Here is a 23,998-nt window from a genome sequence, read left to right as displayed (position 1 = left end):
AACATTGAAGAGTAGGATTCTCAAAAGATGCTGGTAGAGGAACTCCTATCTAAATTGTGAGTTAATCCTCAACTGACAGCTGTGAGACCTGGCAGCTAGTTCTTAAGAAAGAGTAAATGCACTGATGGAGTTCTGTGCCAGCTCCTGAAATTGGAGTGTCATATACTAATACTTCAGCCACATACAAATGTCTTTGTACGTTGCATTGGCACAGCAGTGTTTGATGTGAATTTGAAAAGTAAATCATATTCAGCAAGACCCGAGTTTGCTAATGATGATGATTAGCATTAATTATTATTTGAGCCCTTTTAGTGTGATTGAAGAGAAATCTATAAGAGCTTTCCAGTTGTTTTTCCTGAGTAGACACGAGTGTAAGTGAGCTATAATTGTCTCGGGTCATCTGTTTACTCCTTTTGCTGGTTAACAAACTGCGATCCACTGGTTGTCCAGAGTCGTGCTAGTGTTAAGCAGTGGACTACAGCTCTCCTTAGCTGCCTCTGAAGGTTTCTGTGATTAACTGATTTGGGCCAGCTGATCTTCAAATACTTGCTTTTAACTGATGTTATTTAATATTTTCTTTTGTTAGCAACAGAACTAGGAAACAGTTCATCATTTTCCTGACATGTGGCTTATATAGCATTCTCTGTGCTCTTAGTAACAGTTCTTGCTATGCAGGTCTAAGAATGGATTTTATTATTGTTAGAGTATTTCCTCTCTGATACTTCAAAAAAAAATCTTATCCCTTAGATCTGTCAGTATTTTTTTTTTTTTTTTTTTGCTTTTTTTATGGTAGCCCCAACCTAACTCTTCAGGGAAACAGAAGTGAGGTTTTTAACAAAGCTCTCCTGTGTTTTGAATAGCAGGTGCTAGCAGTTTGGCTATCTAATAATTATGAAAATTGTATTCACTGAAATTGTACCGATCTTTGTGTTATTTAATGAAAAAAAAAAAAAGGGAAAAAAACAAACCCACAACAAAACAAACCACAAATAAAAAAGAACCTCAACAAACAGAATTGTCCTGGACAAAGCTTCTCTTCCACCCCTTTGTTTTGTTTGTAATAATGACAGAATAAATGCTGAGGAAGTCCCATAATACTATTATAAGTCAAAAGTAGGATGTCTTTTTATCTGATCTTTTTCTTTTTTCCTATTAGAATGTTCTGCCTTCCCTCTTAGAATGTATGATGGAAGGGGTTCTGTCTAAAAAAATACAAAAAACCAAAACAAACCCTGTGTGAAGATTCACACACACAACTGAGCTTTGCTTTTGTAATTGGCCTTTTAGGACCTGTGAATACTTAAGTTCTGTAAGCTTTCTGGTTGGGTTTGGTTTGCCTTTTTTAATAGTTTGATTGATGTGCTTCTGTCTTTATCCTTGCCTCTAGGCTGATCATTTGACCAGACGTGGCAAACCACTTCCACAGCAGGAGTCACTGGAAATTGAGTTAGCTGAAGAAAAACCAACTAAACGCTCTGTCATCACAGTTGAGGAATTAACAGAGATAGAACGTTTGGAGGACCTGGACACCTGTATGGTAAGACACATTCCTCTGCCCATTCGGTTAAGCATGCAAATAACTGGAAAAAAATGCTTTTCAAAATGTCATTTGGCAATTTCATCATATCAGCAAACTGAAGTTAGGAATTGGCTTGTAGAAAAAATAAATGCTAGCTTGTGAACATTGAGTTGCATGTTGCTGTTCAGCAAAGGAAAAGCTTTTCCCTTCATTTCTCCTTTTCTGGTACCTATTCAAGGGCCTTTCCCTTGTCTACATTGCTGCAATCAAGCTTAATATACTAAAACCTCTGCCACTGGCCACAGTTTCACAGAGGTTTCAGTTGCAGGAATAAATTGGACCGTGCTGTCCTTTGACAACACAAATCCATGTCTTCATTCTGCTTGACATGGATTCCTCTGAGCCATGACAAAAAATGCTTCTGCCTGGAAGTTATATTATCGACCTTGAACAGAAGTTGGCTTCTTTAAAAGTAGCTTTTGAATGTATGGAAGAAGTTTTAAAAGCTTGAGACTGGGCTGCAAGTGATCTTGGAGGGCAAGCTTTTCAAAAGTAATTGATTTAAGAGTGTGAGATTCAGTAAAAATGCTGAACAGAAATCACTGAAGTACCTTATAACATTCTTAAAAATTTAAAAAACTTTTATTATAAGGATTACTCTGTGCCATATAATGATTCTTTGAGATGTAAATCCACAGAATTACAAATTAATGGTTTTCTAACTGTTTCCAACCTCAAATCCCCCTCCACCCCGCTCACTCTGTTGAGGAACTCTACTGTGGACGAGAACTTCAGGGGGCCCATCTCTATTAGAAATTAGTCAGTGTAATAGGTGTTGTCTGCTGCAAGGGATGGGCTTTCTCTTCTGCCTTCCTGCCTTTCCCAAGAAGCTAAACTGGCTTAAAAATGGGTTGTCTCTTTTTGTAGAAGCTTTGTTGATTCAGTTCCCTGAGTAGACTTACTGTAAAGTCAGACAAGTACAGCTCGAGAGAAGGAACAGCAGGGTTGTTCTTTTCTACAGCAGCTTTTGTTCTTGCGTAGCTGTACAAAACAAAAGCACACCTTCATTGGAAGTACCAGATTAAGAATCATTCTCTCTCCCTTTCAAATCTCCTTCTTCACCAAGATCTGATTTGGTGAAGTATTTGAACATCACAAATCACTTTGAGGTGTGTAGTGCTGATGGCATCATCTAGCTCATCACTGGCACTGTCAAGTTCCAGAAGTGTTCTGTAGCCAACATTCAGTAGTCATTTTTAGCCTGAAGTCTTATGGGAGAGAGACTTCCCAGTAAAATGTGTGGCATCTGAACCCTGTACTTCTAAGTTCATTTTTACCTGCTGGCTTCATTTATAAAAAAATAAGCTAAGTGCTCACTTTGACACCCCACTGTCCCCCTTGAAATTTATTTTTGCAGCTTGTTAAGAATAATAATTCTTTGAGAATGTCTTTATCTTGTATCACCATGGATATATGAAAGGATCCTATCGCTGTGCTGTTATCTTTCACTTTGGTTGTATCAAAATAATGGAAATACGGCAATGCTTATACTCTGTAAAAGATGCATTAGATGCTAACAGTACTTATCTTCAGAAAGGTTTATATCTCTCTTCGTTCAGTTCTTTCACCCTCATTTTGCACAGAGATTCAAATACCTTTGTGACACATTCTCATCAATATATAATTTCTGAAGAGAATGAAGCATAATATAAATATGAGGCAGTAATCTTAGTGCTAAAGAATTCATTAATTAAAAACTGTGATCCATTTTTAAGAGTTGTTTTTTGCATCCTGGCTGAAAGTGATATTGGTTGCTGTTGTAGAAGGTATGTATGGATAGCCCCAAGAGGCAGAGTAATACATCGATTTTTGCTGAGCTAGTGTTCTCTCTGAGTTTTTTTGCAACTAAAAGCATCTTAAGAATGGATTTCATGCATCTTTGGGGTGGAGTTAGAAATTCAAAGATAGCATTTTCCAAGTGATGTATTTTTGCTATGGGAAAATCCTGTGGATTTCAGATATTGTCTTGGAAAAATTGGGAGGCTTTGTGGCAGATGTAAGTGTCCTACAGATATTTGCATGGAAATAAGGATCCTTCTGAAAGGGGCATCAGTGAATGCTTTGTGAGCTGCTTAGTGCAGGAAACAGATATGTTGCTGAAAGATCTTACTAGAAAGAGAAGCATATGGTTTCATGAACTACAATTATTTTTAATCTTAGATGAGATACTGCTATGTAGATCCCACTTCCAAAATGGCTTTAGTCCAGAACACTGCCTTGTTTTGCCATTGGAAATTCCTTAAAAAGTGTGATGATAAAACAAATCTTAGTCTTGTGAACAGATGATGCACCTGGCTGAGTATTCTGTTCTGCAAACCTCAAACCTGAAACCTTGAGTTTCAGCTTGGTGGTGTGCATGTTTGGGAATCTAATCTCGTAACTGCCAAAAAAATATGGAACATGGGATGGGGCTGATCAGGTTGCTGGGATGCCAGGAGAAACTTGCCTATTCTGAGCCTTGTCTATCAGTTTGCTCCAGGTAGTTGTCAAGTTGTCCGGGGAAGAAGAGATTTTGGTCTTACAGGAGAGGCACTGAGTTTGGACCATTGTTTTGGGGTAGCTATATTTTTTCCATTTGCAAAATTGGATTCATTTTTCAAACCCATTGTCTTCAGCAAGCTGGTTCTCTTCGTTCTTGTTTTCTTCAGCAAGCCAGTCAAGGACTAGTATTTTAACTGAGGCAGGGTATACAACAGCATGTTGTTATTTACCAGCCTCCCTTGAAGGTGTATTTGAACAATGTGGGGAAAAATGGATCCCGGTTCAGTTTTGATTCTGTGGTTACAGGTAGATTATACAGCACTGTAGCTAGGTGAATGACTGTGAATGAGGTAGATGTATTTGAAATAAAATGCTTATGAGCTATTTGGTCTTATATGCAGATTGAAAGGGGAAGGCAGGAAAGTTTGTTTATAAAACTTTGACTGGCAGCATGGCGATCTGAATCTGGTGCTGGTGACAGAGCAAAGAAACAGGCATTTAGAGAAGGCTGCTTGGAGACCTCATAGCAGCCTTCCAGTGTCTGAAGGGGGGCTATAGGGATCCTGGGGAGGGACTCTTCGTCAGGGACTGTAGTGATAGGACAAGGGGTAACGGGTTAAAACTTAAACAGGGGAAGTTTAGATTGGATATAAGGAAGAAATTATTTACTGTGAGGGTGGTGAGGCACTGGAATGGGTTGCCCAAGGAAGTTGTGAATGCTCCGTCCCTGGCGGTATTCAAAGACAGGTTGGACAGAGCCTTGAGTGAGATGGTTTAGTGTGAGGTGTCCCTGCCCATGTCAGGGGGGTTGGAACTTGATGATCCTTAAGGTCCTTTCCAACCCTAACTATTCTATGATTCTATGATTTATGCATTCCACAGCTTATCCACCTATTCCGAAGCCGGGTGCAGAATAGCTGTGGCTTGGAGGATTTCTGAGTCAGAGTAGGGTTGCCATCCATCCACTTCATAGTGTGATATGTATAAACAACACAGATGAGACAGAATGAACTATCATAAATGGGCCCATTAAATGCAGCAGTGAAATAAGAGACTTAAAAATGTTATTTCTAGTATTTTTTTGTTGTGGGAATTAGGACTTAACCACACACCAGGTGTGCAGTTAAAGCTTATTAGCTTTTAACTACAGATAGGTTCTCATCCAGCCTTTAACGGTGACCTAAGAGCCCATAATATGAAAAGTTTGTCAGTCATACCAGAATTTGCGAGTCTGTTAAATGAGCTCTGAAGAACGTTGGGAGCGACTGAGTGGTCCAGTGTAGGACGCAATAGCTGGAACATTATGAACTCGAGAGTTGACACCTCCCTGAGCTGCAGTACAATAAATTGATGCTTCTCTAATCTACAGCTTAGTTGTCTACGTTTAATTAAAGCTGCATTGATGGTAATAAGTCATTAGATGAAAGTTGTGTGCAAGTAAGATTGAAAGAAAAATCTTTATGTAGAAGATTACTCACGGTTCTCAGATTAAAGGAAGAATCATGTCCTGATTTTCAGAGCTTAGACTCAGTCATGAATTAACTTCATCAAATAGGATGGTTTCTCTAAATTTTTTATGACAAGTGTGACACATTCTAAATTAATACATACATTTTAAAACTGACTTTAAATAAAGCATCCTTTTTTTGCTGAGATTGAATATCATGTATCTTGGTATGTGTAATTGATTAGGTAGATACTAATTGATTTAATTTTGCGTAAAGTAGTACTTTATCCTGTCACAGCTGTTAGTTCTTTGCAGAAGTAAGAGATACTAAATAGTGCTCAATTTCCCACCAAAAAAAGCATCTTTGTTAGATTGTGTTTAACAATTATTTTCCAAGGCTTTTTGTTTTTTAATTAGCTGTTGAAATGTTTGTTTGGCTTTCAGAGTGCTAACACAAGAGCAGAGTAGCTATTTAAATAAAAGTTCTAAGAGAAATAGGTTTTTACTAAAAATCTATGTACTCATCATCTTTCAAATATCCATTTCAGCAGTATAATTTCATCGCTGTAGATAGTAACAAGCATACAGCATCCGTAAGTATCATTTTTAGAGCAAAGCAGAAGTTATTTGCACTATGAAGAGGTATGGTAGGAAATTGTTTGAAACACATAAAGGAATTGTAGGTTGTAATACACCAGTCTGCTTATAAATCTTCTTTAAGGCCTTTCAGTATCAGATTGAAATGCTTGGATGGTATATTACATGTTTGCAAAAATGCTTGTAGCTAATAGAAAATGACTGCCTGTGATGAATGCTGAATCTGGGCCATTTCTCATCTATTTCTAATTTTAACCATAGAAATGGTTCACTTCAATGGAGGAAAGTTGTTGGTTTTGTTTGGTGGTGTTTTGTTTTTTTTTTTTTATAGGCTATGAGCAATATATTAATGTTTTAGTCTTTATTGAACAATAGATTTCACTTGTACAGTGGAGAAGGAAATTTGCAGAAGTAGCAGAACACTTGTAGTTTGGTTGTGTATGTTTTTTTCCCTGGGAATGTTCTAACTAGCCATTATCAAAGATTTAGCAGGTTAGTCCAGTATTGAGGTGAAGACTTATGAACCCATGGGTTCTGAAAGACAAGGAGTATGTGAACCTCTGTGTTTTCAGAGAAAAGGGAGAAATTTCCCTCACCACACCAGAATTGAATTTATTTTGTATTTTAAATAAAACTCACAAAGTACCACCTGAAAGCTTTCTCTCCCTACTCCCTCATCCAAAACAAAATAGAATTAAAACAACAGAAACCCCTTGAGTTGCTTTCACTGCAGGAAGGAGAAAATCATGGTACAGACTCATTTACATGTGCACTGGTACTCTAGGAAATTAAAATAAAGCAGATATTCTCTGGTATGCCCTGAAGCACTTCCACATCTGATTCTTGTTGCTATTTAGCTGCAGCAGAATTGTCTCAGGCACAGATAGTCAGCTTGTTGGATGAAAGACTGAACACGTACTGCAGTAAAACCCTAGTTCCTGTTGGATTCCCTGTGTTCTCCTGTGCTATAAATAAAGCTTAATCCAGGAAAAATCATTGTTCGTGCTGAAAAGAGCATTTCTACTTTCCCCTGTACACAGTTCACTCTTTCTTGCCTACACCCTCACACCTGCACTGGTGTTCTCACAGCCTTACTATAAACTGAGCGTGGGAGTTGGTTCAGCTGAAAATTGAGCTTTTTATGGAGGATTTCTTTCCCAGGTTAGTTTACAGCCAGACTAGTCCCCTGGTTGAGTTCACAAAACAAATCCTGAGCGGCAAGAACAGGCAGGCAGGGATGAAGGCAAAGGCAGCAGCCTGGATGAATGCTGGATTAAATTGATTGTGACACTTGAGTTTCTCTCTTGTATGCATTAGCAGAAATGGGCCTTTGATGTGTAGTAAATACAGCATTCTGTGGAAAGCTAGGAATTGGCATTATGGTATGCGAGAGTATTCTTGGCTTCTGAAAAGGCTCCATCACAGGCATGTGAACAAGTCTACTTCAATGGGAGTCCAGTAATATTTGTGACTCACCCCAAACCAGGACAGTTCATGCAAGTATCACCAGGAGGGGCACAGCACAGTGCCAGTGTGCTCCCTAAGCCCTTCCCTACGCATGCAGTGCTATGGCTGAGAAAGTAAGAGATAAAGAGAGCCAGTGTGACAGTTTTGCAGAACCTGCAAATACCCTGTTTATTTGTAAGTTGTGTGTTTATATGTTAGCCTCACCGTCAGGATTATGATTATATCAATTTTAATTGTGAATATATGTTACCTATCTATTCCTGGATTCCTATATATAGTTTTGCAGCATCCTCCCTGCCCTTGGAGGTCCTTATCTGTGTGTGTTCAATGCCTGTTACACATGTAGACTACAAAGTGCAGTTGCTTTCAGGCTTATGAGGGTTACATATTCCCAGCTGGAACACTTTAAGAGAAACCTGGCTTTCAGTGTCTTTATCTTGGTCTCTGAGTGTAAGGAGGTGATGGATAATTGATATATAGTATGTTTTCCTTAAACCAACTGAGATTTCTTAGAGTTCAAAGCTGTCTCTGAAAATCTAGGGTATATTATTTGCACAATATGAAGTAAAGACTGTAATAAATTGCTTCTAGTTAAAGCACTACGTGCTATCTTAAGCACTACATGCTATCTTAAAAAAAAAAAAAAGTAGTGTAAAATAGGAGACTGTTTTCTGCTTAGGTTAGAATGAGAATTGTGAAGTGCAGCTGATGGGTATTCTGTTTATATGGTGGTACTTCTGTATCAGGAGCACACTGCCATTCTCCTGCTCCCCCACAGTGGTATGGGGAGAGAATCAGAAAAAAGGTAGAACCTTGGGCTGAGAGGAAGACAGTTTAATAGAATAGAAAAGAAAGGGAAAATGATAAAAAAATACACAAGACAAGTGATGCACAATGCTATTGCTCACTACCCACTGAGCGATACCCAGCCAGGCCCTGAGAAGTGGGTTGCCATACCCCAGCCAGCTCCCCCCAGTTTTATTGTTCAGCATGACATCATATGATGTGGAATATCCCTTTGGTCAGTTGGGGTCAGCTGTCCTAGCTGTATCCCCTCCCAGCTTCTTGTGTCCCCCAGCCCACTTGGTGGTGAGGTGGTATGAAGAGCAGAAAAGTCCTTGACTTGGTGTAAGTACTGCTCATCAACAAATGAAACATCAGTGTGTCATCAACATTATTCTCATCCTAAATCCAAACCACTGTAGCCAAGCACTGTACCAGTTACTAAGAAGAAAATTAACTCTATCCCAGCCAAAACCAGGACAGTATCCACCCCTTATTCTATACCATCAACATCATGCCCAGGTCCTACATTTTCCAGTACCTCCCAGTTCATCACCACCATGTTTCCTGTCCGATATCTACAGACAGATATCTTAGTCAATGTGCCATCCCTCTAAAATGTACGTGAGCATTTACATGGCATACCTTCAGCACCACGTTCTGCATTCTTGCCACAATGCAGTAGGCCAGATGGGTTTACCTCTGCGTTGCCAGTTGCTCTGCTTCCTTTGCTGCAACCACCCCCACAGGGCATTTGCCACCATCCATGAGTCAATATAGATAGAGCACCATCCAGTTTTCTTGGTCAGCAATATCTATAGCTAGACTAAAGCAGTTACATCCTGTGTGGCAGTAGTTGCCTTACTGATTTTCTGTCATTTTATTTCACATGTTGTGAAAAAGCCACGTTGAAAGGAGAGCTCAGTTACAAAGCACTCACTGAAACGCTGACCTTGCGAGTTTAACTTCCCTGCAGTGGTTTTAAGAGGGAGTTTACTACTATGACATTAGTCTGTGGCAAACAGAAAGGTCTTGAACATGTAGCTATGCAGTCTACAGTTGGTGGGACCCCTGGCTGCTCAGTCCCACCATTCACCACTGCTAGCAAGCATTTGAATACCTAGGCTGCAGGTAGAGTCACCCCGTCAGACACCAGCAAGCTGTTCCAGGCTGTAGCTGGACACCCAGATGAGAGAGGTGACTATCCCTACCTGGTTCACTGTCAGCACTCATCCACAAAGCCAGCAGCAAGGATCACTTACCTGCTTCAGGTAAAGCTAACGGGTTTTGAGGACAAAGACCCTTTACACAGTCTGGATCAGGGGGCATTTTGTTATCCCCTTTGCCAGCAGAGCTATGGAATCAGTTGATGTTCAGCAGAAATGGATACAGAATTCATCTTTCGACAGCCTCTGTTTTATAACAGCCTACTCACAAATTCCCACAGCAGATTAGCAAGAGCTCCTTTGGAGTTGTTACAAAGTCTAGATTCTGTAATCTTTGGCAGAAGGACAACCACAAACAGCAGGAGAATAACCTGAAATAGTGCTGTTTCTGTAACACACATCTGTCTGCAGCTATAATGCTTCTTGATTCAATTAATATCTGGCAAGTTGACTATCTCAAGTGCTTAAAGAGTTTTCTATATAGGTTGCGTGGTGTTTCTACTGCTTTTTGGTTCTTGCAGTGTCTCGAATAACTTGGCACAAGTTACTTATCTGTACTGTATGGGGGAGTCTTATTTACTCTGAAACATGGAGAGCCTGCTGAAAATAGCATATGCACGAGTCTGTCTTATGCACTAAGTGCACTTTATGGTTCTCAGTTCACCCAGAAGAATAGAAAGCTTGTCATTTTTTGCTCTGCAAAATCAATACCTCATATTTCAGGGATAAAGCATAGTGCTTATAGGAAGAGGGGAGTGGAAGTCTGTGTTACGGCAAGTGGATGTAGATTACCATTAGATTTTGCTATGTTTTGTCAAGGAAAAGGAGGTTAGGATGAGCAGGGATACTTGAATAGGAATTTTAAGTAAATACATAAAATCAAGCATACATAGTGCCATAAATGTAGAAGACAGCTTCTGAGTCATAAAATCTTATCTGTGCTATCACTGACAACTGCATCATGCAATCCTATTCGCAAATCTATCAAGCTTCCTCTCAAAACAGCTCTCTCAGATTAGAGGAAAACTTAGAAGTAAACAGACTCCTCTATGTTATTCAGGTCAGCTAAAGCCTCATTGCAAAGTGGTGGGTGTATCTCTGCAGTAAGATCTTACTTCATGTGAGTAAAGATCAAATTACTGTGAATTTTTGAGGTCAGTAGTGACAGGATTGGAGTACTGATCTGAAACTAAAAGCACTTGAACTGGTGAAAAAAAGTCTTCAGTGAGCACATGTTAAAGAAAACTTAAAGGAATAAGCAAGATAGACAAAGTGATTGAAGTGTCAGGGTAGTTTCAGTCAAGGCTGGTCAGAACCTCTTTTCCATCTTGTACGTTTTAGCCATGGGTCATTTCCAGTACCAAATCTCATACCAAGGGTGAGATTTGATGACCAATACTATGGTATTTAGATGCCCCGGGGAAAGTTTGTGTCCATACTGTCTGAGAAATGGCAGCATCCAGTGCCTTGTTACCAGCCAGCACTTGATTATACACTCATGGGCAAGCAGTCCTGCTTGTGGAGTAGGCATCTTCCTTTTCTTTCATGATGTTGATGTCCTTCCTAGGCTCATGTGCTGCCTCATGCCTGTCTGACCAAGCAGCATTATTTAAATCATGTATCACACTTAGGTGCTGGCACTCCATAGACCAACCTTTGAGTTTTGCTATCCTGTCTTGGGTAATTATGATTGACCTCTTCTGTTAGGTCGTTTTAGACACAAAATTTAAATACTCTACTCAGGTATTTCTGTTTCCCATGTAGGGTCTTAGAATATTTACTTGTTGCCTATCAAGATATTTCCTGGTTTTAATAGTTCCTGACAGGACTTGAAAGTTCAGAAGGTTGCAGGTTGGGTTTTTTTTTTTATGTTCACAAGGTCTGATGGATACAAAGATCTGCTGTGCATGCTGGAAAGTTGTCTGAAATAAATTTAAATGAGAAAAGAACAGAAGAGCAGCACCTTAAGTACTGAGTTTTCCCCATCCAGGGTAAACTGTGTCTGCTTGACTGTGATGCATCTCCCTGTAGCATTTCTCCTTTGAAATGTCACTGCTTCAGTGCAAGTGATGCGTCATCTGCCCCCAAAAGGTCTGATGATGGTGGGAAGATGACTGATTTTTTTGTTTGTTTGTTTGTTTGGCTTGGATTTCTACTTATCCTTTTGGTAGCTGTTCACTCCAGGTTGTCTGAAGGAAGCAGACATGCAGTTGGTTCTGAGTCCTGGGAATCTCTACAGCAGGCAGATAGCACAGTCCCCATTCATGAAATCATAGAAGGGTTTAAGGTGAAAGGGATCTTTAAAAATCATCTAGTTTACCCCCTGCTTTGGGCAGGGACATCTTCCACTAAATCAGATTGCTTAAAGCCCTGTCCCGTGTGTCTTTGAATGCTTCCATTCATGACTGCCTTGCCTCAAACTTGCTTTAATGATGTTATTGCCCTGGGTTACCAGATACGTATGGTGGCCGTCTTTAATGAATTGCCAAAGAATATCCGAGACAGTTGTGCACCCCTCTGTATTTGCTGAGTTTAAGAACATGTTCTTCTTACTATATAGAAGTTTGGCTCATGAACAAAGCAATTTTTGCACCACCGTTTGCCGGCTGAAGGTAATGAACAACCACAAGCAAGAAGGTTGTGGTGGCTTAAAGAGATAGTTTGTGCCACCTGACCTGCAGCAGCTGTTTGTTCTACACTTATTTTTTAACTAGAATAAATTAGTTGGAAGCATCCTTTTTGCTCATCTTAAGGCCCAGCTGCTGTAGAAGATGCTGCTAGCCTCTTCATGAGCAAGTAGAAAACAGAACTGATGACATAGAGAATTGCTTTTTTTCTTGCAAGTGGTAGTTGCAGGCAGAGTTCCTTGCAGGATACTAATTCAGAACATGAAATAAATTATTCAGTTTAGTGGTTTTAGGAACTACTCAGTTTAATTCATGCATCTAATTTTTTACTTTTCATAATAAAAGCTTTGGATATTTATATGCAGGAATATTAATTAGCAGGAATTTTACATGACTTGAAAGATGCAACAGCAGAATTATTTATTAAAATAATATATTGTAATAGTTGGTGAAATATTGCAGATTACATGAGCCACATCTCAGCAAGCAGAAAAGCAAAGATTTCTTGGCTAGTAAAATGAAACGAGCTTAAGGGCAAATCTGTTTAGCTTATCTTACTGCAGTGCTACTCCTTTTCTCTCAGAAAATGTTGCTGTACAAAGTAGTCTAAAGGTCAGGCTGCTTTAGATGAGACTAATTGAATTAATTCTGAACCACAGCTCATTCTCTTGAGCAAGGGAAGGAAATAAACAAGCATACCCCTTAAATTCAAGTATGGATTATTGGTGTGCCATATTTATTCACAATATATATATTTATATATAGTATTTCCATACAGAGGACAGAACTCTGAAATAGAAGGGATCAGGACTAGATTTTCTGCTGCTGTGAAAATGTATAGCTGCTACATTCAGGACAGCTGCATCAACACATAGCAGCCTGTTGCAGCTTGGCCTTCACTTCTAAAGGATGTCAGTGGCTTTGATCTCCTGTCCCCTCTAAAATACTCCATTAGCTGTCATGGATTTTAGCATTGTGTTTAACTTTCCAAGGACAGTGCCGCTTAAGGGGAACTCTAAGGACGGTGATTCAGGTTACCACTGCTGCTAGTGGGAAGTACATAGCTAAATTTCTGCAAGCCATGCTGAGGGTTTTACCCTGCAAATCACATTATAAAATCTTCAGTAGCTGAAGTAAGCAATAGCAGCTATCTTGTTTCTGATGCTTTCTATACAGATGATGAGACAGCTGTGTGTCCAAAGATTAATATGCAAAAAGGCAAGGTTGGTCAATTTACTGCTCTGATTTATAAAGAATACCCGAAGTTGATTTATTGTTAATAATTTTATTATTATTTATTTTAATGAGACAACAGATGTGTAACACGCCTGTCAAAGGTAGGAGACTAGAAGAAGTTCAACTGACTGAAATGGTGTCATGGCAGTTTTACAGGTCAGGACTGATTACAGCAAAACAAAATAGCAGCACTTGTGATAAAATGCTATGTTTTCTTATTCCTCTTTCTTACCCCATAAAACACATAGAGCTGAAACAATTTAGCACTGGTTTAAAATGTCCTGGAAGAATCCTTCCAAATATTTTTTCTGACAGCTCATTCCCATTTCGCACATCGGCACATGGTTATGATTCCCTGATTTGGTTCTGCTCGGGTGAATTCGGTTGGGATTTCTGGTTGTGGGTTGGTGTTTTGTCTTTAGCAATGGCCTGTGTACACTGGGAGGCAGACCACTTTATTTTGCAGTTATACTTAGTGCAAGGGAAGGGAAGGGTTGGGTGGCCTCGTGTTCTGTGGTACCTCAAGGGTCTGAAGACTGGCATCTGCAGAGCAGCCAGATTCCGTGGTGACTTCAGGCAAGTCCCTTAGGCTTTGCTTTGCTTGGTGGTGCTTACTTGTCTAACCTGTTGCCTGCTGTGTGCCTCCCTCTCCTCCTTCTCCCTCCTTACCCCCACCCACAAGCTGTAGTCACACTCACTTAGGTGAGATCACTAAAGTGTAGAAAGTAGGAGTACCCGTAAGCCCTCGATGGATCAGGACCATAGACTGTAATCTCCCCCAAATCCTGGGATTGCTTCCTGTTATATATGTATCACTTTGCACTTTGGTCCTAATCATCTTTCCAGCTGCTTGTATAATGTAAGTAATTTTCCTACGCCTGAATTAAATACACAGAACACATGGATGCTGTCTGAGAGAGAAACCGTGATGCAGATTATTTTTGCAATGTGCTGGAAATTTATTTTAAGATGTTTCTCAGTGGATTCTGCAATCTCTCCAGCAACCTCAGGGCAGACCTAGTGAATATTACAGAAGATAGGCAAGAGAAGGGAGAAGATGGGTTCTGGCAGGGAAGCGGAGTAAGAGTGTATGTGTGTGTGGACAGCATACAAAAATGATAGTAATGAGGAGGGTTGCCTGAGCCGCTGTTAGCTGAGAACAACTACATAAAACCAAAGTTTCTGAAGGTAAAAGAAAATAAAATTAAAAAACAAACAAAGGATACCCCAAACAAACAAAAACCAATCAAACCAAACCCCTGAGGACAGTAGGAAAATAGAGGAAGTGGAGCTGTGTGCAAGAGCACTGTTCTTGCTGTTCAAAGATGGCCCATGATAGCTTAAAAATTTATCTACAGTTAACCTTAGGTGTATGAACTGTGACAAGTGGATCAACCTCATCAATGTTTACAAATATGTAAAGGGTAGGTGTCAGGAAGATGGAGCTAGGCTTTTTTCAGTGATATCCAGTGATAGGACAAGGGGCAATGGGTGTAAACTGGAGCATAGGAAGTTCCACGTTAACATCAGGAAGAACTTCTTTACTGTAAGAGTGACAGACCACTGGAACAGGTTGCCCAGGGGGGTTGTGGAGTCTCCTACACTGGAGATATTCAAGGCCCGCCTGGACAAGTTCCTGTGTGATGTACTGTAGGTTACCCTGCTCTTGCAGGGGGGTTGGACTAGATGATCTTTTTAGGTCCCTTCCAACCCTTGGGATTCTGTGATTCTGTGATTCTGTGATTATTGTTGAAAATGTCGAAGCATTTTAAAACTGACCTTAATATCCCCTCAACAATTACATTCTGAACTTCATGTTATGCACAGTCTGTTTTCTTTGCCGATAATTAAATTCCAGTTCAATATCCATTTGAAAATGCAGCACTTCCTTGCCTTGGAGTTTAATCCGCACCGCAGCTGTTGATTTCTGCCACAAACACACTGCTAATACCAGCAGTGTTGTTACAGCAGTAGTTGCCATTCAACTTGGGAGACAAAACTACATTTATAATAATTGATTTTTATTACTCTAAGTTAAGGAAGGGCATGACTGGTTACATGCCACACAAGAGATGGGATATGGCATTGCTTCCTTTCGTATGATGACTGTGCTGCTTCCTTTCTTTTAATTTTTTTAAGGGGAGAGGAAAGGTTGTGCTCTATTAATGGGCTGACTTTCTTATAATATGCCAAAAGTGCCTGAGAGCCTGCACCTCTAAGCCTCACTATAAGAATGAGAAATACTGTTGCTTTGGATTAAGTTTATATAAACCTTAAGAGTACACACTTGCATCCCTTTTTATTCTTTTGAGTGAAGCTTTGTTTTGTTTTCCTCTCTTTCCTGCTTTCCATAAAAAACTGCAGATTTTTAATTCAGAAGCTTCCTTCAGACTAGGAAATAACAGATTTACAGGGTTTTTCTCACTCCTGATGCCAGGAAAATAAAAATCACAGTACGCTGGGACAGTAGGTGGCAGGTTGGCACCATCAGTGAGTGCCATGTGTTGGAAACAAGCATCTGAAAACCTGAATTTGTCCCAGGATAGAAAAAACACAGAAAAATGAAGTGTATAGCCCTCCAGATGCAAGGGATTTTTGCCTCATTCTTGCATGTCACCTTTCCTGCTAAGATTTCTAAGTGTTTCGGCTTTAATTTTCTTTATTTTGGTGACTCTGGTTTTGCCTCCTTTCCTGAGAACTGCTGTTGCTTTGTCTTCCCCATTCATATTCTTTTTCCTTTCTTTTTTGCTGCATGGAGACTCTCTGCTGTACAAGTGTAAGTATTTTTTTAGCTCTGCTGTTTCTGGCCTACTGATTTACGTTTTTGTGCTCCATTTGCCTCTGTACTGCCTTGTAAATCTCCTGGGAGACTGTAGTGCCATCCATCTGCACCTACAAATGAAATAGGCAGCAGTTCAGGGATGAGACTGGATTTTACAGAAAGGTTCAGCTTAGCGTACCATCTGAATTTAAAGCATCCCTTGGCTTTAAGACCAAACCAAAGCAGAGTGCTGGTATTGGATACATAAGCACAAATATTGCTGCTCAGAAAGAAAATCTGTTGATAAGCATCATCCAGCTTAATGAAAGAATGACTTAAAAATGGGCATAAACTATGGCTTTTTTGCCATTAGGTTGGAAGAGATGTCAGGGGTTAACCCAGTTTGGTCAGTTGTGTTTCCTTTGTCTACTTGAATCACCTTGAGCTTTTGACTCCTGTTCTCACCTTTTTGTGCTGTCACCCTTAGCCATTAGTGTTTCTGCAGGAAGGAGAGTTGAAGGGAGCTGAATTTCAAGATGGAGGAGGAAATTGTGCATTAGTTTGCTTGAAAACTTTTGAAAGGGAAGTGACAGGAGGGTCCCAGAGCATCCCTGTATTTAATAGAATTGAATATAAATTACTTTGGATGAGGAGGATTAAAACGTGGAAATGATCATATCCCTTAGCACTGAGAGTAATTTCAATCATCAGTATAATAAGAGAATGTGGAGTATCAGAGAACCTGCTGCTATAAGCACATTGCTTTCTAGCACTCAGAGCAGTTTTGTTTGTTGTTTTGAATTCCCAAGATACTAGTGTTCTTCTACAGTTGATAACATAATTCAAAAGAAAAACCTCAGGAGAACCCAGATAGTTTTGTAAGGGAGTCAGCAGAGAGGAACCTGAGACAGTGATCATGGCGAGAGATCCTGGCAGTTTAAAGTTGGGTGGGACATGTGAGAATGTCTAACTCTAAATAAGCCCTTATTTGGGCATGATGGAGATCTTCTGGCTCCTGTCTCCTGCAGAAGGGTTCCTTTGTGGAGCCACCTCCAGAGATCCCAGTGGCACAGACTTCAAAGAGCATCTCCCAGGACTCAGAGATGCAGTTAGTCTCTTTATCTGTTCTGCCAGGCAGCCTACAGTATGCTCACAGAAGTGCAAGGAAGTTCAGAAGGTGGTGTGCTAAAATGGAAGACCGATGAAAGATGCGGAAGAAGTGAAGGAGGGGAGGTTGATACTAACAGTAAAGGCCATGAGTGAAACATAAGGCAGGAGAGATACATTGTGCTTGTGTGGTCAGAAATGGGAAAGCAGAAGGTATGCATCTGCCAAACCTGAACTGCTTCCATGAACTGTGGGAAATGGGTCTAAGGCTGGGGAGAAGCAGGGATCTCTTTCTAAGAGTTCAGCTATCTCCTCTAGTAATGACATGTGCTGTGCTGCTGTAGCATACTGTGCGGAAATATTAAGCTGAGATTAAGTCTAATATTTTGTAAAAAGAGCACACTGGCCTATTTAATGCTTTGACCCATTTTGCTCTGTGTGTGATCTAGAAAGTTCACTTGGCAAGAAGCCTTTCATCTGTGCACTTTCTAAACAGGCTAGAAAACAGAAGTTTTTCAAATAAAAGTGTATGTATAGCTGTTATTCATGCTGTTAAAGCAAATGGGAGGCATCTCTATCCCTCTGCCTTTATTCCCAGCAACCAAGCTGCTGATGGATCATGCCAATCTGACAGTAAATTACAACAGTGGTCCAGCAACCAGCTTATGGGCATCAACCCAAGCTCTGCAGGGTCATCTGGGGGCATTTTCTTGTTTGGGAAGGAAGATGAAATCATTGTGTTCCTGGCTGTTTAGGGATGTCTTGGAGCACTTAAATCGCTACACAGGAACCTCAGAATTTGCCCTGTGTTGTTTTGCATTACTGCCCTGGGCCTATGCAGCTCTCAGTTTGCCTGTCTTCATCCAGGAGCACTCTGAATACTGGCTGTGAAGTTACTGAGTGATTTGAGGTTTCCTATCAGCCTTGTTTTCTGCCCTACTTTCTGACCTTCTCTAGTGCATGAGTTGCTTCATTATCCTACTAGATGTAATCTTCAGTTGCACCACCCAAAAAAGTGGCCAGCAGACCAAAATGCTTGCAAGTAAACATTAACAAGAGAAATGGGCTATGGCTGGAAATAAAACCAGGGACTACTGATGGTGACTCCTAATTGCTGTTCCCCAAATGCTGAACGGCTTCAACATTTCCTTACATGAGGTGTGGATGCCTGTGGTTGTTTCAGGTTTGGGTGATAGATTGGCAGCTGTTGAGGTGTGCAGCTCAGATGTTGTCAAGCTGCCTATCAGTTGCACAACCCACTGCAATTCTGGCTGAAAAAGTTCAGCACCTCTCCAGCCACTTGCCATCAGATCCACTGCATTTAATTCATTGGTAACCCTGAAAGTAATGTTTGACCTTTTTCTTCCTCATTAGTTTCAGGGTAAGTCAGCTCAGGTGGCAAGCTATTTCCTGGTTGGTCTTGAAATTGTATCATTTGCTGATGCTTGTCAAATGTGGAAGTGGAAACCTGTCTCTTTTTACCCCAGCGGTATGCATGGCAATAAAAACAGAGCTCTGTTGTGCAGACAATGCTATCACTATTCACTCTCTATAGTCTTCAAGTCCTTTTCTGGTCTTCAGAAGATGAGTAATAACTTTCCTGCTATGAAAATCTGTCATAATCCTGAGCATGTGAATAGTGGCATAATAATCCTCCTGACTACTTTGGATGGGAATATGAATTCAGTACATGTAAGTCTGTGCACTGAACTTTCCATACGTGAAAACTAACATATGTTTTTCTTAATAGTTCATGATTTGTCTGAAATGTCAATGCCAACTGTATCTTTTCTGGCTCATATACAATTGATACTACTGAACTTAATTAACAATTCTGTTAATGAGTTTTGAGCTATAGCAGCTTACTGACAGACAGTCCAGGTTTGAAGCCATGAGGCTTTAAGTCTAGCAAGTATATGGATCGTCACTAAAGCCAGCATGTACCACAAAAGGAGCCCATCTTTGCAGAGCTGAGTCATTTTAAAGTGACTCTTTAGAAACCCTGAAATCAACTTTTTGGTTGGAAGTGTTACAGTGCTGAGGTTAGGAGGTTTGGAATTGGTGACACATGTAGCAAACCTGTCTTTCTTGCCATGCAAACCTTCAGAAGAGTGCAGGCAAGAAAATAAGGGCAATTTTTTCCCCCCAAAATAACAAAACTCAGGTCTGAAGTCTTGGGTATTCGTGCTCTTAAGGCAAAATACTTCTTTTCTTCTGGGAATGTGAACATGAGAAGAATAATAGCACATAACTTTCAGGAACTACATTGGCTCTGTGTCGAGGTAACTTTCCACCTATTCTCAGCATGTCCAAAGTCATGTGTTTGCTGGAGATACTGCTAACACTGACGCAGTATTTTTGCTGTTTGAAGAAGGTCTGTGTGCTCCAAGACTGCATTTTGCTAGGAAAGTTTAGTGAGCTGTGTGGCGGTGTCTGCAGCTGAATTTTAATCACTTGTCACTAACAAATAAACCGAGGAAGCGTATTTTGTATCAAAAATTAAAAGCCAGAACAAGGAGGAAACTGTCCCTGTTGCTGTCATTAACTGTGCAGTACTGGACAAAGTAATTCCATTTTCTGTGCTTCATGATCTGAAATGCAGAGGTGAGGTTTTAATAGTTCCCTCGTTTTACAGTTGGGAATCAATGAGTTAATGCTTGGGCCGCATCAAATGACCATCCTGTGTACAGCTTGTGGTTTTAATGGGAACAATAAACTTATCTCCCTGATTCTGTTCAAAATGAGTTGAACAAAATGGTAATTTAGAAAAAAGTTCTGCACATTGGAGAAGGGGAGGGGGAAAAGAAAACATTCCCCCCGGTGTTAAACCTAACCGTATCTTGTAATTACGTGCATGCTTGAAGAACTGATTTGTTGGATAAAAAAGAAAAGGTGTTTTGTCACTTATTCTGTCTGCTGGAGTAATTTTTGTTTTGCTTTATGTTGATAGATGACTCCTAAATCAAAAAGGAAAAGCATCCACAGTAGAATGCTCCGCCCAGTGTCCAGAGCTTTTGGTAAGTGAGAATTTCTTAAAACCTTTTCGCTTCCTTGCTTGCCTGAGATTCTTCTAGGTAGCTCTTGATTGAAAAGCGCAGGTGACTCTCCCTCTCTCTGGATTGCATTTGAGGCCCACACTGGTTGCTTTGCTCTGTGACTCTGCTGGTGTACTTGGTAGTAAATATTTGCTCACGGTGTTCTGTCTGCTCACAAACGTGAGTTCTTTAAATGTGTTTATAACTATTTACCAAAAAAGAGAGGAATGGCATTGTCTTTTGTTTTAAATAGCATGCTAAATCTAATTAGAAAGTTTTGATTTCTCTTAGAAATGGAGTTTGATCTAGATAAAGCACTGGAAGAAGTACCTATCCATATAGAAGACCCACCATTTCCTTCCAGCAGGCCGGACAAACGGACTTCTGGATTCATTTCAGAGTTACCCTCAGAAGAAGGGAGAAAACTGGAACACTTCACAAAATTAAGGCCCAAAAGGAATAAAAAGCAACAGCCGAGCCAAGCAGCAGTGAGTCCACATTAAAATATTGCTGACGATGTCATCTGTTGGTTGCTTTTTGCCATGAGTCAGGTCTTGCAGTGTAATGAGTTAAAGTGTTTAAAGTCCCCTGTTAAAGTTTTAAAAGCCATAAGCAGCTACTTAATTTTTCTTCTGGTATTCATGTCTTTCAGTGAGCAATCCCTATTACAAGCTTTTTGTCTTGTTTGACACAGCCTAAAACCAGGATATGATTTATCCTGTCTCAATTTGGTTTTGGTTTTACGTGGAAGCAGTTTCTGGAGGTAGTTGGAGCTTTCACAGGAAATGCACAAAATATCATGAGACTTTTCAATTATACTGCAAGGTTTTGTTAAGCCTTAATCCTTTTTTCTGCCTGCATTAAGACGTGGTAACTTGGCGTGAATTCTTATTTCTGTCAGCTCTCAGAGGAGCTACTCTGTGACACCCAGCTTCCCACAGCTCCTTAACTAAAGATGGTGTTTGGGCCAGCAAATCTACAGTCACAGATCTGCTTTTCATGCTGGAGCCTGCCTTAGAAAAGCAAAACAGAAGAGCACTGTGTCTACAAAAGGCATTGGTGTGAACCCAGGAATATGTGTGAGGAGTTCCCACAGTTCCATTTCCTTGGCATACCACATCAATAAAGATTTATTTCTGTGATGGTATGTCCTCAGGGTATGTAAGGACAGATCTGGAGGAGTTACAGAGCTATCTCATGGCAACAGAGCACAGCTGATGTGATAAGTAACCCTTATCAAGGGGCAGCCATTGCTTCTCTGAGTTATGCTGCCTAGTAATGAATGCCTGTGGCCTCTCCTGCTCCCTGAGGATTGTCAATGGAGAAGACCATTGAAAATTTCCCTAATGCTGGAAAGATCATATCAGGTGATAGAATGTTTTTTGCACCATTTGGAAATGCAGAAACCTTCAAGCAGAGGGGATATTCAAGCCAACTTTCCATTCCCTTGTGCTATATGGGGAAGGGTAGAGGTAGCAGAAGGATGGACTGTTCTCCACATTGTAGTGAAAACACATCTGTGTTTACTTCTTCCAATTCCAGTTCTGCAGAACACACGTGTTTTCCCAGTTGCTACACTTGCTTCTCTTCCAAACTACTCAACGCATCCCATGCCATCTGCACAGGGGTTTGGAAGGAGTGGGGGCATGGGAGAAGACAAGTGCTTCACTACCAGGCATGAAATTAGGACATACAATATCTTGCTCAACAGAAACAAAAAGCTTATTTCTCCTTGAGGAGAAGTGTTACTTCCCGTGATAGTGCAGTCTGGTGGGAATGCTCATCCACATTGAATTACTTAGGAAACCAGAGGTTTGTTTAGTTGCAGAAATTGAAAGAAACTTTTTTCACTTAAACTTACTTGTCCCTGTCTTGTTTTTATGGACCATTTAATTCCTTACTATTTCTGACCCCATAGCAAGTCTAAACAACTTTTTGAAAGACTTCAGGTGTTTGCTTTGATGTTTCCAAAAATGAAACAGCCAAGTTTTGAAGGCCAGAGTAATGAGTGGACTGTGGCATTGTTCTGGAGGTAGTTGGAGCTTTCAGGGGAAATGCACAAAATATCATGAGGCATTGTTTGCAGAATTGATTTGCTTCTGGTTTTGTTGCCTTGAGACTACAGAAAGCAGTGGTTAGGAAAAGCACTTGAAATGAGCAAGGCAAATTCTTGACCTTTTCTAATGCTTAAAGCAGATCTGTAGGGTTGTTTGCTGTTCCTGTTATTTCCATTTAGTGATTTAAGGGGTCTCTGATGATCAGAGCTGTACTTCTCTGGTGTTGCTGAAAAATGTAAGGAGAAAAAAAGGGAGAAACAGAGGAAAAAGGGAGAAATGAAAACTCTTAACATGGGGTGGGTAGGTAGAATAAAGATTTATAGTTTTGTCACAGTTTTTACTGAAATGAGTGTTCAGAGGGAATTAAAAAAAAAGGGGGAACATTAGCACCACTCACCCCCACGCAGTTTTGAAGCAATAGGATGAAGCAGTTGTTTATCGCTCAGATTTTTGTGGGATCTTAACCTCATGAGTTCCTCTATCATGTGTGAAGATTTAGTACAGCAAAGAGGTGAATCTCTAAAGTATGCAAGAGATTGTGATTCATTTTATGTAGTTCTGCTTCCAAGCCAGTTTTTTTTCCTTAATAAGGAAACAGACAAGGCTCACTTTTAAACTTAGTCTAAGAAAAATGAAAACTTAACTTTTTTTGGTTTGTTTTAGCATTAGGAATGTAAAACATAAACCAGAGCTCAGTCCTTTACATTAATGTTGATCACTGAAGGGCATTGCATTATAAACATCCAAAAGAAAATCCTGTGCTTTGAGGACCTTATTAGGCTCTCAACATTTGTGTACATCTTTAGGAACTTGCTGCTTTTCTGGCACAAACGAGTTTCTGGTTTGAGGTAGACCTTCTCATTTGCTGCAGATCATTGGATTCTTCTATTACTTCTCCTTCAGGAGATGCGTTTGCCTTTGATACTTCCATGTTTGTTCTTACTATCTGGAGGGCTCCAGTATCAATATTAAATGGTGTCTCATTCTGTTGAAATGCGTCAGCTTCTGTTGATTGACTAGTTTCGGTGGAAACGTCAATGTCAGCTGGTTTTGACTGAGGAGGTAAATATTTACATTGAGACAAGCAACACTGGTGTGACCAACCCAGATGTTAGCATAGGCATTGCTGCTTAGTGTCAGATGTTCCAGCTAAACAAGTTCTCTGCAGAAAACCCCAAAGGTGGCAGAGTTGGAAGTCTTGAGAAGTCATTGTGCTTCTTAGAATAAACTGGTTTTCAACAGGAAATACGCAGTTTAACTGGCAACAAGGGAGTCGTTTCAGGTGGGCTCTTTTCAGATCAGTATTACAGTGCTGCAGCAGGTATTAATAAAATATTAACTGTTGATTGATAACAAAGTAAATACTTGGTTTCTAATGAGGTTCAGCAGTGAAAAGTAAGAAGTTTCATGCATGTGTTAAAGCACATCCGTTGTACTGGCTTAATGAGTCTGGGTTTGATGTTAACGGCAGCTTTTAAGAGTGTTCATTTTTCTTATTAGAGGTATAGAAAAAAGTGTGTATTCCAGCTGAAAAGAGAAGCTGGGAATATTCTGAGTTATTGTGGCAACCAGGAGATTCCTTGATTTAAATTGTTTTAAATTACAAACCCTGCTATTTTGTGGCAGACCGATACCTGGTTGTTAGTACTACCAAG

General features: G+C 40.2%; 1 protein-coding gene across 3 annotated transcripts in view; it reads left to right on the top strand.

The window, feature by feature from the left end:
• Positions 1-23,998, top strand: part of CARMIL1 (capping protein regulator and myosin 1 linker 1) — a 205,774-nt gene that overhangs the window by 162,454 nt on the left and 19,322 nt on the right. For all 3 annotated transcript variants that reach the window (XM_065667848.1, XM_065667849.1, XM_065667850.1), the window contains 3 exons: positions 1,388-1,537; positions 20,202-20,268; positions 20,578-20,774. In XM_065667848.1, coding sequence (XP_065523920.1) covers positions 1,388-1,537; positions 20,202-20,268; positions 20,578-20,774 — 414 coding nt within the window. The remainder of the gene's footprint in view (positions 1-1,387; positions 1,538-20,201; positions 20,269-20,577; positions 20,775-23,998) is intronic.

The sequence above is a fragment of the Lathamus discolor genome, chromosome 2 (genome assembly GCF_037157495.1).
Source record: "Lathamus discolor isolate bLatDis1 chromosome 2, bLatDis1.hap1, whole genome shotgun sequence".
Taxonomy (NCBI): domain Eukaryota; kingdom Metazoa; phylum Chordata; class Aves; order Psittaciformes; family Psittacidae; genus Lathamus; species Lathamus discolor.
This window is presented reverse-complemented; position numbering and strand designations above follow the sequence as displayed.